The sequence below is a fragment of the Calonectris borealis genome, chromosome 1 (genome assembly GCF_964195595.1).
Source record: "Calonectris borealis chromosome 1, bCalBor7.hap1.2, whole genome shotgun sequence".
Taxonomy (NCBI): domain Eukaryota; kingdom Metazoa; phylum Chordata; class Aves; order Procellariiformes; family Procellariidae; genus Calonectris; species Calonectris borealis.
The window spans coordinates 148,267,182-148,284,925 of NC_134312.1; the positions used below are offsets into that span (position 1 = coordinate 148,267,182).

General features: G+C 49.4%; 1 protein-coding gene across 2 annotated transcripts in view; it reads right to left on the minus strand.

Annotated features, from left to right (window-relative positions):
- The window catches only part of LONRF2 (LON peptidase N-terminal domain and ring finger 2), a 35,648-nt gene extending 19,547 nt beyond the window's left edge, over positions 1–16,101 (minus strand). The window contains exon 1 of one of the 2 annotated variants that reach the window (XM_075135808.1): positions 15,250–16,101. In XM_075135808.1, coding sequence (XP_074991909.1) covers positions 15,250–16,018 — 769 coding nt within the window. In that variant the 5' untranslated portion in view covers positions 16,019–16,101. The remainder of the gene's footprint in view (positions 1–15,249) is intronic. The other variant, XM_075135798.1, reaches the window with a different exon arrangement.
- Positions 16,102–17,744: the final 1,643 nt, after the last annotated feature.

Genomic DNA, 17,744 nt, shown 5'->3' on the forward strand with positions numbered 1-17,744 from the left:
GAAAGCAAAAAGAAAAAAAGCCCCAAGTGTTTCTCTCCCCAGTGTGGCTTTGCTTGAAAGAAATCACCAACGCAGGACTGCAGCTAAAACGTTCCTGTAAGCCACTCATTAAGAAAAATGCATGCAGCCTCCACATTTCATATCCACTTGCCACCTGTGTACCTTGCCCTCCTCAGGGCAGGCAAACCTCTCATGATCACACACATCGCCTCAGTACCCACACATGGATTATGGACATCTCAAGCATTATTCTTCTGTCCTGTCCTAATGTCTCTAAAACACATTTTAAGATGGAAATCTAGCTCCAACATAAAATTTCATAGAACCACAGAAAAACTTTGGCTGATCCATGTCCAGCTTGTCCACCAGGACCTCCAAGTCTTTTCTGCAGTGCTGCTGTCTAGCCCAGCCCGTCCTGTTGCACGGGGTTGTTCTGTCCCAGGCGCACTTGCCTTTGCTGAAGTAGGCAAGACCGGTCAGCCCATGCCCCAGGTTGTTGGTCTGAATGGCAGCCCGGCCCTCCAGCACATCAACCGCTTCCTCCTCCCCCAGTTTGGTGTCACGGACCAACTTGCTGACAGCGCGCTCTGCCCGCTCACGGAGGTTGTTAATAAGGTGTTGAACTGCGTCAGCCCCATTACCAACACCTGAGCAATGCCACTGGTAACCGTCCGCCTAGCAGCCCTCAAGTCATTAACCACAACCCTGTGCCCCTGAAGGTCCAGCCAATTCTCCACCCATCCCACCTCTACCTCCCCAGCTTGGCCAGGAGGGTGCTGTGGCAGGTTGCATCAGCAGCCTTGCAAAAAAATGCTAAGCCCCAAACAACGCTCTTCCCTTTGTCCACCAAAGCAGTTATCTCATCTTAGGAGATGAGATTTAGGTGCGATTTGCTCTTGGTCACTCTTGTCCTTTGCGTGCCAGGAAAGACCTTCAGAGGGCTGGAAGCTGGCTGCCAGATGGTAGGAGCTCAATGCAGTAACCCTTACCCAAACATGAGCTGGTTAAAATTGTCATAACGGGAATTAAACTTTAACAAGGTTCCAAGGTGTGCTGAGAGACAGTACTGCCTCATTTCTACAAATTTTAAACTTCACCTCCAAGCTAGCTCTCTCAAGACTTCTCCTGCAAGTGTAACCTCCTGCCCTCCTACGCAGGGCTCTTGTCTCTGTACCCCTCCTGCTCTCTCCAGCCTGCTTTGGTTTCACTGTTTGCATCTCACTTTGGCATGAGCATCCTAAACACATCCTCAGTAAGCGCACATTGCCCATACAAAGCTTGGGCACGCACCCAAGTGCATGGACACACAGAATAAGCTCCTAACTGCTGCAGGTGCCACTGCTCATTGAGTTCAAGCACCTACCAGGAGGAATGCCCAGGACTACCTCCCCCTTCCACCTCCTCCCCTCCCTCGAGCTGATGCCAGCGCTCGTGCAGCTAACCAGGTTCGCGTGGTTGCACAGAGAACCAGAGCAAGGAATCAATTGACTGAAAGCTAATCCAATAAAAACAAATAAATAAAAAGGTTTAAGAGGATCAGTTTCCCCTCAACTGGTTCACTGTACAGCCACGCAAACACGAGTGCCAGGACAAGGGATGAGAAAGAAAGCAGCAGCAAGAACTGCTGCCTTTTTTGGCTGTAGTGTGGACCGATGCCAGATATACTAATTGCAGAATGACATACCAGGGTTGATGCTGCCCCAACAGTCCCAGACAGTGACGGCTAGAGACTACACCTAAAATACGGAGCTCTGCAAAAGCTAGTTCACACTGTGGGGTTTTTTTGTTTGTTTTTGGTGTTTTGTTTGTTGGTTGGGTTGGGTTTTTTAAAGTATTACACATGCAGCCTGCTGCAGTGATCCACACTTTTAGCTGATAATTCTTAAAAAGACTGCAAGTTACCTGAAATTGAAAACAATTAACCTAACATCTTCAGAAGCAAGTTTTTTTTTCTTTTAGTAGATGCTCAAATTATTTAATTATTTAGCTACCATTTAAACAGTCTGTGTCTTCCATTTGTATTAAATACAAATGCATATTCCATATTTCCATCATCGCATCTGCTGCAGGGTATTTGTGTAGAGCGTGCTGAGGGGGGTAGGTGCAGTAAGCCCAGGCAGGTGCCTCAGCAGCCAGGCAGAGCGCTGGGTGGGGTATTTTTTGGCACCACAGGGGAAAGGAAGCAGCGTGCGATTAAGGGGGAGGCAAGCCAGCTTCCTGCTTCTGTTCACTACTGCACATTTCGGCCACGCTGAGGCTTCCTAGCGCTTTTCAGCACGCAATTGAGCACGGTTCACACATTCAGCAGACTAAGATGGAGAGCAGCTTCCTTGGCTCTTTGTTGGGATCTTGTCCCTACTGCAAAAGTTTTAAGCAAAAAAAAGCCACAACGGTGTGGCAAAGGCTGCAAGTCCTCCCAAAGCAGAGTCCAAAGGCTCTCACAACATGAAGGGAAAATAACAGGCTACTGAAAAAAACCAACCCCAAGGCAAACCAGAAAAAGCTACACATATTCAGGGCTTGTACCTCTTGTTCACCGAGTCTCAATCAGAAAGCGTAAGGCATTGCCCATCTTAATGGCAAACTGGCAAAGAATGTTTAGTTAACTGAGAGAGAGAAAGAGGGGGTAAAACTCCCCTGCTTTGCTAAAGAGAGAAATGTTTAAGAGACTATAGTATAACAGGTTTTCCATAGGGAGATGAAGCAGCTAGACAAGATGTCGTAGCTGGAGCAGTGCCCAGCCTCCTTCATTCAAGCTCACCCCACTCGGAGACACGGCGGCGCAGCCCAAAAGCTCGCCGGCTCCGCGCCCGACCCGCACATCCCCTCGCCCCCAGCCCCCTGCTGCCGGCGAGGCTGTCCCAGAAGGGTCCACGGCTGGTCCCAGGGCAAGGCTAGATGGACTGAAACATCACATTCTCTGTCAGTGGAACTGTGGCATCAGCTGACTGACTCCAGCTTAGAGGTGTGGAAGCAGGAAGAAAAAGTGAATATCCAGCTACAGCTTAAGTAACTACAGGGTTTCCATAATCACCATAATATCGAGTTGTTCCATGCCACCGCACATGCCATGGTGAAAAAAATTAGTCACAGAAGGTGGATGGAGAGGGTTTGACGACCTACGGAGTCTGTGAACGCTGCTAGATGCCGATAGTAACTGTCAAGTTTATTCGGGGCGGGGGGGGGAAGGGAAAAAAAAAGTCACACAATAGCCAAAAGTTTGTTTTAAAATAATGCACCCATTCTTTCTTCTGGAGGTTAAAGACGACTTCTTTTATTAAATGACTTATTATTTCAGGCCAAATTAAAAAAGAAAAGCGTAGAAAACGTTGCTGTTTCCACAATACCAGCAGATGGCATTTCCTGAAGCAAACTCTTCTGGGAGCCTGCAGCTGCACAGCAAAATTTATGTCCTTGTCAGCATCACGGATCCACCGCTGAGGCTCCCAGGATCTGCGGCTCCAGGCAGCTTGGACAGAGAGACTTCCTCAGAGCCGCAGGTCCTGGGAGCTTTCCCACGTGGCTCCCTCCCTCCGTCCCAGCCATAATCCCATGGCAGCAGACAAACCCCGGCCTGAGGAGCACCCAGAGCTGAGGGGCTTGGTGGCTTTTCTGCATCCTGGACCCTCCTTGGGACTACCAAGTATTGCCTACCCTGACCGTGGTTGCCAGCTTCGATTTTCCAAAATGGTTAACTTTCCGCTCACACCACCTTTGCACTCATTTGCAGATGTTTGTTAGATTGTGCTTTTACTTATGCAGAAGCTAACACCCCAAATTACTTTTCCAGATACGCCCAAGCATTCAAGTATTTTAAAAAAAAACCAACACAACCTATGCTGCTTGAGTTCAGGAGGCTGACAGGACTCCCCAAAATCTGCTTGTGCCAGGAAGGCAATTAGAACAATTAGAGAATTCGCCAAAACTGACCGTAGATGACGATAAAAGTTTTACTGTAATAAACCACCACTGAGATTTCTTCCCGGAGCTCAGCATAGAAAGAACAAGCTTAAAGTTGCTAGAATTCCCTAATCCTCCTTATCTGACATTTCTTCCTAGAAAAGCATATTTTATTCAAATCTATTTCAATCCTAAGCATATTTCGTAAATGCATGAGCAGAAATAGTGTCATTACAAAAACACCTTTCAGCCTTGCTAGCAAGAGTCAGCCTGTGCAGGGCTTCAGGAGAAATTTTTCCCACATTTTAAAGAAACTTCTGCCCCTGGAGAGAGGAAGAAGTTTGGCTTGCTTTGTTACGTTATGCATTCAATTCTGAACAATTCAGTATTGAAAGCCTTTTCATAAGCTTGAAAAATAATATGAAACATTTATTTTAATTTCAGTGAGAAATTAGCAAGATTTAGTAATTAACTGAATAGCAAGCTAGTTTTTCTCCTCCAGACTTCATGCAAGCATGACAAGTCCACGCACAAAAAATGGATGCACAGGGGTTATTTGGTTGGGGGGCAGGGGAAGGAGCATGCTTGATAAAATAATTAACAGCAGTAAGACATTCAGGACATTAAAGTAAAACTTCATTCTGCAGAAAAGATGAAAAACAAGGTCAGCTTCCCAAAACTGATTAAGAGAGACAATGAACATGATGCATACTTGCAATCAGCAAGCCCACATTTTCTCACTTATCAATTTTCTGAATATCATGGCTTTTCCTCCCTGCATTTACATCGCTGGCAGTCTTCAGGAGGTGAAGTAACCGAAGACCCCAGAGGAAGCGTGCGAGAGGTTTTAGCGCACAGAGGATGCACAGAAAGAAGCCTCTTCCTCCGTAAGCCCGCTCTTGCAACCAAGCACGCTTCAACTGTGATTAGGAAGCGGACACTTGCAAGCAGTACTCTCTGCAGGCAAACGTAACGCCCGTTTCCACTGGGTGACCAACGCCAGCAGACACAGCAGCGTAGGAGTTTAGGAGCTCTGGAAATAGGCTGCGGTGAGGAGGAGGAGGAGGAGGAGCACAGGGCACCGCCACCCTCTGCTCGGAGCCTGCACCACCAGGTCACCAGGTTTGCAGGCGCAAAGGCCTCTTTCCTCATCCACACTCACGCTGCCCACAGCCAGCATAATAAAACACCTCTCCTCCTCCGATGGAGTCTGTCTCCCATCAAGCTCTATTTTATTTTCTTTTATCTTCACACAGATATGAAGTATTTTTCTTCATGCTTTTCTTCCTTCAGAAGTGCCCATTACAAATTTCAAAAAGCCACCCCAAGCCAAAGTTTTCTCTCCCCTCACCTCCACAGGGAAGCTGATTCAGATGCCACCAGAGAGCTCTAGCATGGCTCCTTTGCACAACACAGCTACAGAGCTGGTCCATGCCTGGCTGGGATTTCGTCTCTATACACAACCTAAGCACACTGAGGTGAAAAAGCAGAGGAGACCTATTTAAACCAGGGTGGACAACTTACAGCCACTACTTCACTGGCAGAATTGAAGCTGCAACCCCCTTCCCTTGCTGTCCAACCCAAAAATACAGGACATCCACCCACTCACTTCTTTGCCCTGCAGCATGCTTACCTAGGTGCTCTCTGGTCTGGGGGACAGGGAGACATCAAGAAACTCCCCCATATTATCTCTTTGACTGAAGGAAAGTCTCACGACAGATGAGCTGGATTGTTCTTGAGAACGTACAATTTAAGACTGAATTAACTTCTTTTCAGGCCTCTGTATTTTGCTGTTCAGAAGTCCAGACTTAAGATGACAGATTTTTCTGTGTGCTGGACAAAATGCTTCGGATTCCCAATGGTTTTATTTCAGGCTCAGTGAGTAAATCCTCAGCTAGGAAGCTCCGTACATTATTTAAAGCTGGACTGTCATCACTGCTAAGCACAGCTAATCACTGCTCCCATCATTACTCAGGAGAAACACCGTAAGGGAAGTTATATGCTACCTGGAAGAGCTGCTACAAAGAAGATGCAGCTAACTTTGCGCCCTTGCTTTCGTGTTGTACCTGTAGCCTCATGAGGCAGAAGCGTGCCAGACCAATTACATTAACCTACGGTTTAGTTTGCATTTCTACAACTGCAAAGCCAGTGATAACCTTCCTTACAAACCCATTAATCGATAAATTCCATGGTATGGCAAAAGTCCTCAATTCAAGAATGTCCCAGTGTAGAGCTATGTGTAATATATTAGATTATTGCTCCCTTCTATCCAAATCTTAATCTTTCAACACTTTGCTAGATGCATGCTACTCTTTTCAGATAAAATAGCATGAATCAACACCTCCTCCCTGTATTTTCAGTTCCCACTCTACCCTTCGGACATTTGGGCACTGTTTCAGGTGACATACCCCAAGTCCATCTGTGGCTGGTTGGCACTAGTATAATAAAACCAGTAAGTACACAAATGTGACTCACTTTCAATGCTTACTAGTTCTCCCAGCATTTAATTCAGGGTTCCCATAAGGTTTCCTACCAAAGCCTCAGTCAGAACTGAAGTATCCTTTCAAACAGCAGGTAGAGAGACTGTCCCAAAGCAAGATGCCTACGGATTGAAGTACGCAACAAGTAAGCTTCAAAACCAAACCAAAACACCCCACGAGGTCAACCCCCTGCCTGATCTCCAAAGCACCCAAGGAAAAGTCCTGGCCCCCATAGATACGTGGAGCTGTGCTAGGTGCACATGAACCTGTGATTGCAAGGAGACTCCAGAGACACGCGCTTCACAGCCAGGTAGGTCTGCCACGATCATAGTTAACAAGATCAATTTACAGCCAGATATTCTAATATAATATGACTTTACCGGTGAAACCTAGTTGCCCTCTTTGTCACAATGAGTACATAAGCTACATTTCTACCAGTTACTCTTCAGGTCTCTATAATCTTCTCTTTTTCCAGTTAAAGCTTATTTCAGCCCAGAATTTCTGACTTTCTGCAAGTTGCAAAAAGGGCCTCTTGTTTCTCAGTTATTACCTCACTGCTTCTGTTCTCAAATAGAGCCGATCACTTAACACATTTGCAAAAGAGAAAAGGAATGGTGCAGTGTCCTACTAATTTTAAGATTAGGAAGCGCAAGTCGGTTCTATAAATGTCTTCTTCCAAAAGCAAAAGACAACCTGTTATACTTTATCACAGCAAAAGAAAAAGAGAATATGCTGTTTGAAGATACTTCAAAAATTCTTCAGACCTTCCAATACGTAGGTATAGTTCGTTCTCTAGGATTGCTGAAGTAGTTCAGTTATTTATAGGAAATTACATTTGGGTTACATACATGGCGGGGGAGGAATACTCACTCTATCTGAAGTGGTACATAACTAAGTTACATGAGCAATATTAACTACTTAAAAAAAAACACACCCAAGGACCGTCTACTGACAGCATGATGCCTCTTCCCCTTCGTGCCCGTGATGGATAAGCCTCCTGTCCACCACGGCCCTCGTCTTGTAGCCCTGCAAGGCCTCTGCCTTCAGCAGACCCTTTGCAAGTGAGCAAAACTTCCAGAGATCCAACTATAGGATCTGAGCTTTCAGCCACAAGCTCTTTACAAATCAGGAGTAATACGAGCTTCTTGACAGTAATATGAGTACTTGACACGTTGCCAGTGGTGTCATATATGAACTATTTACTACTATTTTTCAAGCACTACCTCAGTAAAAAAAGGGGGGAGGGCAGGCTGAGGGACAGTGTTATTAAGTTTAAAAATAACACTCAGACTACCGCAACAGTCTCTAGGTAACCTTGACTCCTACTTTTACACATTTTTCTGCCCCTGTAGAACAGAACAAACAGGTTTTGGAGACACGCTGCAAGCAGATTCCAAGAGGCGCTTTTACGGAGGGATGGGAAAATTCCTTTTTTAGCACAAATCCTCTAAGCAGCAAGCATCTACTATTTTTTGTAGCATATAATTTCAGGAAGACTACCTCTAATTCTTCACTTACAAGTCACACTTCCCTTTAGGAGCTACAAGATTAAATATTCTTCTGATAAATTATTAAAGTGACTGAACCATTTGCTGTTCCAGGAGTCATGACAGCTGTCTACCATGGCTTTTTTTTTTTTTTTTTTTTTTTTTTAAATAGCTGGTACAACATCAAAGACTTACTTCTTTACTACTGGAAACTGGAAAGTGTTCCCAAGGCTCTGTGAGGAAGGAAGATTCAGTCAACCTCTTTTTTACCAAATCAGAAATAAGACAACTGACCTTATCTTCTAATAGCAATCTTCTAGAAATAGCGTACAAAAAGAAGAGACCATTAAAGTGTACTTAATATACATAAATCACATATAGGTGCATGTGGACACTCTCTAGCAGTTTTCTTTGAACAACACGACTTCAGGGCAAGTGCATCACTATGGAGCACAAGTCCTTAGAAAACAGCAGCAGATTTAATAAAACGCATACTATGGCATCAGTCATTTTTATAAAAATTTAAACACAGCTTTCTAAAGAGAGTTCAGCAGCTTCCCTTTGCAGAAAGGGACTCTTTGCTTCTTCTGACCTTGACCCATGACTAACACAGAAACCCTTCAACCATCAGGTCTGCAGTAGGATAGCACCAAGAGGATGTCCCACCACCCCACCAAGAAATTCTGATCATCTTTTCCCCCCTTATCTGAAACAACTCCGAAGCAGGCTTGAAAGGAAAATGCCCCACCAAATAATTTTTCGGGCATGGCAAAACGCTTGCCCATGGCTATCTTACCCATGGCTGTAAGCACCCAGCCCAACTCCAAGAATGCTTGGTTGGAAGCTTACCTATGCCAGGTAAACTTCTGCTCTCCGGGAAGCAGAGCGACCCCACAGCCCGGCATTTACCTAGCAGGAAAATCCAGGGCAGCTGCTCCTGAATCAACTTGCACTGAAACATCACTTAGAACAAGAAGGGCCGTAGCTTTAACAGCTTGAGAGCCAGCATGGAAGGTCAAGAGATGCAGCAAGACACACTTATTTTCTATGTGCAACACTGCTAGGTTTTTTTACCTAATTAAGACTTACTGATGTAAAGTGAGACAGAAGGAAAGGAAAAGCCAAAGATACACATCGACTACCCACCTACCTAGCCAGTACGCCAAGAGTAGCGTAACTGAACTTGTTTGCAAAGACACCGATGTGAACAACTGTCTGTATAGACCAGAGGAGATAAGATAGGACAAGAAGGCCACGACGGTTTGCAGATACCTCTATACTGAGGTCAAACCATCCCACTTGCTACCCGAGCAAAGCAGCGGTCACAAGCTCCAGAGCACAGAGGCAGCACCAAGCCCCTCACCACGCAAACTCCATGCTTGACATGGGAGGGTGATGGGGGTACAGTGACCCTGAGGAGGTGAACCCCCCAGCACGCTACCCAAAACAGCCCAGTAAGCAAGGCTGGGGAGCAGGAACTGGCACTGAACTACTGTTCCAAGAGGCTCAGTCTTACTAAGAATAGGTGTATTTCGGCCTGAGACCTCGTCCTTGCATGCCTGATGCTCCCTTTACAGCTCTTTTCTACCGACTCCTGGCCTGCCCTGGCCCCTTAATTCAATTCTTATGAAGAGAGAATTTGGAAGGCGCCAGATAAATTTCCATTAATTGCTTGGCCACAAAATAAATTAGTGCTGAGTGGCCACATTAAGCTTTCTTTTGGATCAGGCCAATTTATGGTGAACCTCCGCTGGGATGAGAGGGGAGAAACCTCTCTCCCCCAAGGTCTGGCCAAAAAAGGCAGACCCTCTTCCTTCCACCAAAGCTCAAGAAAGCTCCTACATTTTGTTTCTAGCAACGCCCCAAACACTACCCCGTGGGCTGGGGGTCAGCGTGCAGCTTTCCATCCCAGGAGATAAAGAGACGGAGCACCTCCAGCACCCAGCAGCATCTCCCTCGCTTGCTCTGCAGCACACTACCTGTGACACAACGTCAGGCTTGATACAAATTCGCCTCCCTTCCTTGGTTCCTTGGCCTTTCCCACACCTTTCTTTACTCACTGGAAACAGAGATCCATGCAGAGGGCTTGGAAAGAAAAGGCCCCCTTTGCACATATATCCATCATTAACTCCACCGTGTTTTAAAACTCTGATACAGCTGAGCTTCATCTCCTACAAACTTCTTCTGAACCCCCTTGGGAGGAAAAACATTTAAAACGCTGGGCAATTTGAGCAGCTACGTGAAACCTAGTTCTGCTCAGAAAGAGCCCATCACACCAGAAGTAAACACAACCACTCCGAGGGATCGCTGCGCCTTTTACTGCTCTCCGGAGACAGGGACGCTCCTCAGGCTTGGCAGACTGCAAAGGGACACTTTTCAACAGTGGGTAATTACACGCCAGAGCCAACGTGCCTCACACAGAAACGAGGTGTCCTGGCACGCCGGTGTCCAGATACAGCGTGTGTCACTGCACTAGAAGCCAGACACAATACGCAGCAGGCAAGCAAGCACCTGCTTCATCGCGCCGCCGGAGCCGGGGCATGGCCATCCCTCCCCACCCGACGAAGCTCGTTCGGGATTAGGGTCAGGCGGGCGCAGAGCGGGGGACAGCCCTTCCCAGCAGAGCTGCAGCCCTGCGCGTTGGCTTGAGAGACCACCGGAGACCTGTGACTGTGACACAGCTGAGGAACCAGCGCCCTCACAAAAACAACGGCAGCAGCAAGTGTCAGAGGACTGCACCGCTGGGCTTTTTATCTCCAAGCAGACATCTTCAGGCTTACTTACAGGAAAGGCGCAGGATGCTAACAGACTGTCTCAGTATGAAGAAGGGCACAGAGAAACGCTGGCTGAAGGCACGAGCCTCTGCCACCCAAACCCCCTTATACTCTGCATGTGTGTTTGCTTATGAGTGCGCCCTCACCCCAAGGAGATCTCAGTCTCCTTCAGAGACGTACAGCACCTAATTTTAAAACCAGCAGACTGGCACAAAGTGTACAATGTGCTCCTATTTGGTCTGCACAAGACAGAGTATTTTTTGATAAATACTGTTCCCTAAGAGTGACCTTTGTTGTCATGCTCCCACGCCCGCCATGATACAGTCTTTGGCCATATAAAGTTACGCATGGTACTTGGGAAAAGCCCTATTCATTACCTTCCCTACGAAGCAACAGCCACCTGCTACCTCTGTCATTGGGAATCGCGTTCTAGAATAAGAAAACCAAAACACGCTCCCAAGAGCATATCCTCAAAATACCTACATTAATTTGTCACCGAAATCTAGCTTCCTATACTTTCAGGCATACAGCTTAAAGAGTCTGTAAACCTGGATACACAGAAACAACTGTACTCCTCCCAAGCACAGTCCCTCCAGAGAGCATCTCCCTCAGAGAGCAGCAGGTGAGAGGAAAAAGGGTGCAGAAAACACCTACTGCCCCAAACTCAAACAAAAAAAATCCAAACCAACCCTGCACGCATATCATAGAATCATTAAGGTTGGAAAAGACCTCTTAAGATCATCGAATCCAACCGTCAACCCAACACCACCATGCCCCTAAGGGCCTCATCTACACGTCTTTTAAATACTTCCAGGGTTGGTGACTCAACCACTTCCCTGGGCAGCCTGGTCCAAGGCCTGACCACTCTTACAGTAAAGAAATTTCTCCTAATGTCCAATCTAAACCTCCCTTGGCACAACTTGAGGCCACCTCCTCTCGTCCTATCGCTTGTTACTTGGGAGAAGAGACCAACACCCACCTCGCTACAACCTCCCTTCAGGTAGTTGTAGAGCACGATGAGGTCCCCCCTCAGCCTCCTCTTCTCTAGACTAAACAGTTCCCTCAGCCACTCCTAAGACTTGTTCTCCAGACCCTTCACCAGCTTCGTTGCCCTTCTCTGGACATGCTCCAGCACCTCAATGTCCCTCTTGTAGTGAGGGGCCCAAAACTGAACACAGTATTCGAGGTGCAGCCTCACCAGTGCGGAGTACATGATATATATGATGATGTATTTCAGTTTAATTGACCTAAGAGTTCATATAATCAGAAGACCGGTTAGAAGAGAAGGGATGGCAGAGAGGAAGCCCACCTCTGATACCCCAACTCTCTGAATTTTATCTGTGTGGGGAACAGCCCTGAGAGTGAGATTTGGACAATACTTGATTATGATGGCTGAACAGCATAAAGCTTGGCACAAAGAGTGATCCAGCTGGAAACAAATGCTTCCTTTCAAGCAGACTGACATGTGCTTGCTTTGAAGCTGTGGTAATTAGATACCTTGCAATAATGAGGGATCTATTCCAATGTCTACGGCAGCACAAAAGCCAGCAACTTTGTTTAAAACAGCTGAGATCACCAAGCTGTGGGCATCTCAAGAGGACTAGAAGGACCAAATAGTAAAGCTGATTTTCTTAAAAACAACAACAAAAAACCCCATACAACTGCACTTGAATCCATAGCAGACTCTATCAAAGCGAACATGGGAGCAGCGCTGGCATTGTAGATCTGATAGTTAAGGACAAAAGATGAACATACTTGCTAAGAGTAAGCTTTTGCAAGGCTAACTAGTTCAACTGGAAAAAGTTGACAACTTGAAGGCATGCAGACCTCTTCTGAGACTTGAAACTAGGAGCAGATATTCCAGATTGTACTGGAAATAAGCATACTGGCTACATGACAGGAGCCTTTTATAGTTTAGACTTGAAGCACCTCGAGAACTAAAATGCAAATCAGAAGACAGAAGGTCACAACCTGAATGAAAGAAGTGATCGGTAACTGGAAAAATTGCTTTAGTATTACATCACACAAAGCCAGTTGTTGCAGATAGAGCAGGAAAGTACTCCACAAGAAAAAACAGTAAAAAAAAAAATCCCACTGACCCGTGCGTCCTGCCAAGAAGCCTGGAGTTTTACCTAACTTTATACAGCAATTGTATAATCAATATGATCAATATGTTCATGTGCCTTCAGTCTCTAAAAAGAAATTAAAAGGATACCCATGCCCTTGACTCTCAGTAGTAATACATCAGCATTTGGAGGTTAAAAAAAGCAGTTACTTTTTCACACATTAAACGTCTTAAATACCTGACAGTGGCTCATAAGCATTTCAAGTTGCCCATATGCTAACACTTTAGAGGTCCTGAACAGTTAGAAAACAGCCATGTTTTTCCTTTTTTTTCTATTTACTGCGATACTTGGCTGGAAAGCAAGGCGGCAACTCCAGGAAGCCAAAAGGCAGTACCTGATGAGCATGTGGTAAGAATTTCAGATTACGAGGCTCAGACAGCAGTTTGACCTGTGAGAAATGGCATTGGAAACGACGGAAAAAAGGTGAAGGACAGGGGGGTGGGCTGCCCTTCAGCAACAGGAATTTGGATGCCCTGCTAGGATGTTACAACATGTCAGCCTATGGTTTTAGGATTTCAAAATCCAGCAAGATATCTGCTATTATTTTTAATTAGGACTTAAAAAAAAAAAAGCCTTACTAAGCAATTTTAGCATCACTGAGAGTGAGGAGTTTCTGAACAGATTCCCAGAGTGCTTGGGAAATTGCAGAAGACAGAAATAAGGACACTGCAAGGGAGTTATCTCCGGACCCTGACGCACAGCAGCCACGGCTGGAGAGACGTGCTCCAGGGACAAGAGGGGGAAGGACAGGCTGTGCGAGAGCACTAGCAGCGCGCTCCAGTCTTCCCTCTCCTTTCACCCCCATGCAGACACAGCAAGAAGCACATGTGACAGTGAGAAACAGTTCTCTAACAATCATATCGAGCACTTATTTCATTGACGAGATGCTATTTTCCCCAGCAGTGGGACCCTAAGCCCAAAAGTTTAAGAGGCTCCAATACTGAAAACTCACTGTATCCACCAGTGACCTACATCAAGCCTCTCCTCTCCTTCTGCTTCACCTTCCTTCTTGAGCTCTCCGCCCTGCCCTACTTTAACAGAGATTACTTCAGCTAAACCACGTAATAGTTTTACAGAGAGGACTCAGCTAGGACTGAAAACTTGCCACATCTAGTTGGAAAAGTGGAATAAACAGCCCAAACTAAAGGTTTCCATGGCCAGCATCAGCTGTGAGGCGATAGTACGCTAAGCTATCACAAACTCTTGTATCTCAGACGCCTACCATGCAACCGCGGCAAAAAATGAAAGTGAGTCAGGGACTAGCATAATAGCGTGTTTCTCTCTACAGCAGCCAGCAGAGTAAGAATAATAATAAGGAAAAAAAAAAAAAAAATCACAGCCATTTATCCCTAGATGTAAAAACTAGGAATGAGGAAAGCAATTTTACTCAAAGTAGGGAAGCAGCTCTTCAAAAGGAGAGGCACAGTTTTCTCTACGTTTCTCTTCCGAAGAGATTTACCCGCAGGATTTCGTCCCTGTTAACACGACCGAGGCTTTCTCCCCCCTTCCTCCCCAATTAAACCGGACATCTATCACGCTCAGACTGGAGGAGCGGCAGATCCCGGGGGATATGCCGAGATCCCGGCTCTTCCCATCTCCACGCCTCCCTCCAGGCGTTTCAGACACCCGTGGTGCCGTGCCCCCCCCGCTGGCAGAGCGGGCAGGACGGCAGCAGGCGGGCATTACTACGAGGCTACAACCCAGCCAGCGGGATCCACCTACCACTCGCCGCAGAGGCTGAAAACAACCTACTTTTGATAAACGAAGGCTGCCAGCGGTCTGGCAGAGGAGGAAGGCAGACCGTGCCGGTTTTGTTTAAAGCCAGGCTCTTCAGGGAAGACTTCGCACACAGAAATTGCTGCATGCCTATAAAGAGGTTACACTCAAAACATGGGCGGACGATCTCCGCAAGTCGGAATGCAGATTTATCTTGAATATTTTGCACAGTGTAAGATAAAGGGACTTCTCTGAGCCTTTATGCCTACTGATATTTCATTAAGTGTTTTCAAAGGCTATGTTTTGCTGAAGATGCAACTGCACGTAGCCGGAGGAATCCGATCCACGCACTAATTTCCTCCACGAATCCGCGATAGGGTTTAACGCGACCACTACTGCGTATCCTTCACTGAAAAATGGTTTCCCCACAAATAGGAAAGCGGGTTTTCTAGAAATACTGCATAATGAGTCATCGACTGCAGGCAGTTAAACGCCAGGCACCTTCTGAGCAAGGACAAAAATAACAGCGGAACAAAAATAGCCATTCACTTGGGGGGGGGGGGGAGGGCGAGGAGACCCGCTGGGAGGATTCATTCTCAAAACTTCCCCCAGCTGCCCTCCCCCACCGTTCACCGCAGACCCCCTCCCCGCCCAGCTGCTGCGGGGGTGGGCAGCCCGGGGGCCGGCGGGCAGCGCTGTCCCCGCCTCGCCCCCTCCTCCTCCTCCGCCGCCGCCCCCTCCCGCTCCCGCTGCCCCAGCCGCTCACCCATCTCCAGGGCCTGGTTGTACTTCTCCAGGGCGGCTGGCAGCTCCTGGCGCTCCCGCAGCGCGTCGCCCTCGGCGCGGAGCCGCCGCGCCCGGCTCTCGGCGCCGAACCACTTGTGCAGCAGGTTGCCCAGCACCACGTTGACCCGCGGGCGGGCGGCGGCGGCGGGCGACGGCGGCGAGGCGGCGGGGGTCGTCTCGGCGGGGCGGCGCGGGCGGTGGCAGCGGCCGCAGTCGCCGGGCTCGGCGCAGCGGCGGCAGTGGGTGTGCCCGCAGTGCAGGGTCACCGGCTCGCACAGCAGCCGCCGGCACAGCGGGCAGGCGAAGAGCTCGGGCGGGCGGCAGCACGCCGGGTCGCCCAGCCCCTCGCCCTCCGCCCCGCCGCCGGGTCCGCCGCTCCCCCAAGGCGGGAGGCGCAGCTCCTTGTCGCGGATGCTGAGGGCGAAGCTCTCGGCCAGCTCTCGCAGCTCCTCGGGCCGCAGCCGCGCCAGCCGCGCCGCCGCGCCGTAGGCGTCCAGCGCCTCGGCCATGCGGCCGGCCCGCGCCAGCGCGTCGGCGCGGCGGAGGCACAGGCCCCGCTCGGGCTGCGGCAGCCCCGCCAGCTCCGAGCCGTAGATCTCGGCCGCCAGCTCGAAGTTGCCGCCGCGGAAGGCCTCCTCCGCCACCTGCAGCATCTCGGCGCAGGGTCCTCCTCCCCCCGCCGCCGCCGCGGCAGCGGCCCCGGCCCCGGCGGCGAGGGGCAGCGCGCAGGGCCCCGGGCCCAGCTCCATGCCCGCGCGGCGCCGCCGGCCCCGGGCCGCCCTACTCCATGCCGGGCCCGCGGCGCTGCCGACTCCGGCTCCTTCCTGGGAGGGGACGGCGACGGAAGGGAGGGAGGGAGGGGGCGGGTCACATCGCTGCAGCAGGGGGGCGGCTCCCGGGCGGGGGGGGGGGGGGTAACGGCGGAGGGGCGGGGGGAGATGGGGGGCGGCTCGCACCGCCCCCGCGGGCCCGGCTCCCGGCTTATGTAAGGGGCGGCGGGTTGTGTAAGCCGCCTCCGATCGCCCTCCCCCGGGGCGGCGGCGCGGCAGGGCCGAGGGAGCGTCCCTTCCCTCTTTCCCCCTCCGGGCCCGCCCGGCGGCCGCCGCCGCCAGGTGCCGGTGCCGCACGTGCCCGCCCGCCGCCGCGCCGCCCCGCCCGCACGTGCGCCCGGCCCGCCGGCAGCGGCGGCGGCTCCCTGCTGCTGCGGGAGGCGGGCGGGGCGGGGCGGGGGGGGGGTTTCCGCTGCGCGGCTCCCGCTGGGCTCAGCCTCTTCCTTCCCGTTTCCTGGTGCCCGGCCTTAACCGCTTCCTCGCCGGGGCTCGTCGCCCCGCCCCTCCCGCCGGCCGCTGCGCTGGTGCCGCCGCCGGGCCCCCTGCGGCGCCGGAACCGGGACCCCCTCGGCGCCGCCCGGCTGCGGGGGGCGGCCCCTCCGCACGGGGCAAGCAGCACCGCACGGGGTGGGTCGGGGTCTGTTACCGGTTACTGTTTGGTTGTATTTTCCTGGTGCCCGGGAAAGCAAGCACGTGTTCTCTCTTAAATAAAAAAATAATAACAATAAAAAAATTTCCCAAACCCCACAACTCTGAGAAAAAATCCTTTTCTGTAAGTGGCAGCCTTGCCAGCTCAGCTTGGGATCTGCGAGTCGTGCTGAGCGCTGGCTTGTGCATCGGCAGCAACAATAAAGATAATGCAGCTGGAAGTTAGTTAATCATGCGTGAGTCAGAAAGGAATCCAACTTGCTCCGCAGGAATAACAGGAGTAAAAAAAAAAAAAAAAAAAAAAAGAAAGCAACGTTTATTTTAGGCACAGCTGTAAACAAACCGTTCGGAGGAATGGCGAGCCTGTCACTCGAAGGAGGTGGTACCCATGTCCAGCCGCTTCTTGGATTGCAGCTGGACAGCGGAGGGTATTCTGTTTTTTGCCTCTCTCCTGCCAGGCCATAAGCCCCTAAATGATGGCCGCTTAGCCTGTGTTAGGAAAATCTCATTCCTTAATTATTGTACCAATTAGTCTTTATAGTATGAAATGTATCAACTTCCTTAATAGTAGGAAATTCTATTAACTTTCTTAAGATACATATAGTTTACATCATATACTGCATAGTCATGCTTAAGTAAACATCAATATTCATGGTGAAGTAAGCATGACCAAAGGACCCCAGCTCATGGCAAGGAGGAGCACGACAGCCCCCACCCGGAAGGTAAGGACCTTTGTTTCTCAGAATCTTAAAGCCATCCATGAAGGATAAAGGATACCCCTGGGCTACTGAGGTAACGCCAGCACCCTAGCCCCTCTGACATTTCTGGGATGACCTCCCCTAATCTGTCATCACAGATAAGAAACTGTAGCAAGACTGACTCCAGGGATGTGTAGATCAATAAAGCAGCAGGCGGATGATGGCCGCAGAACTATAGTTGCTTTGCAAAACAATGTGTGCGTGTTAAGTTGTTCCATGACTTACCCATTTTGCACTAT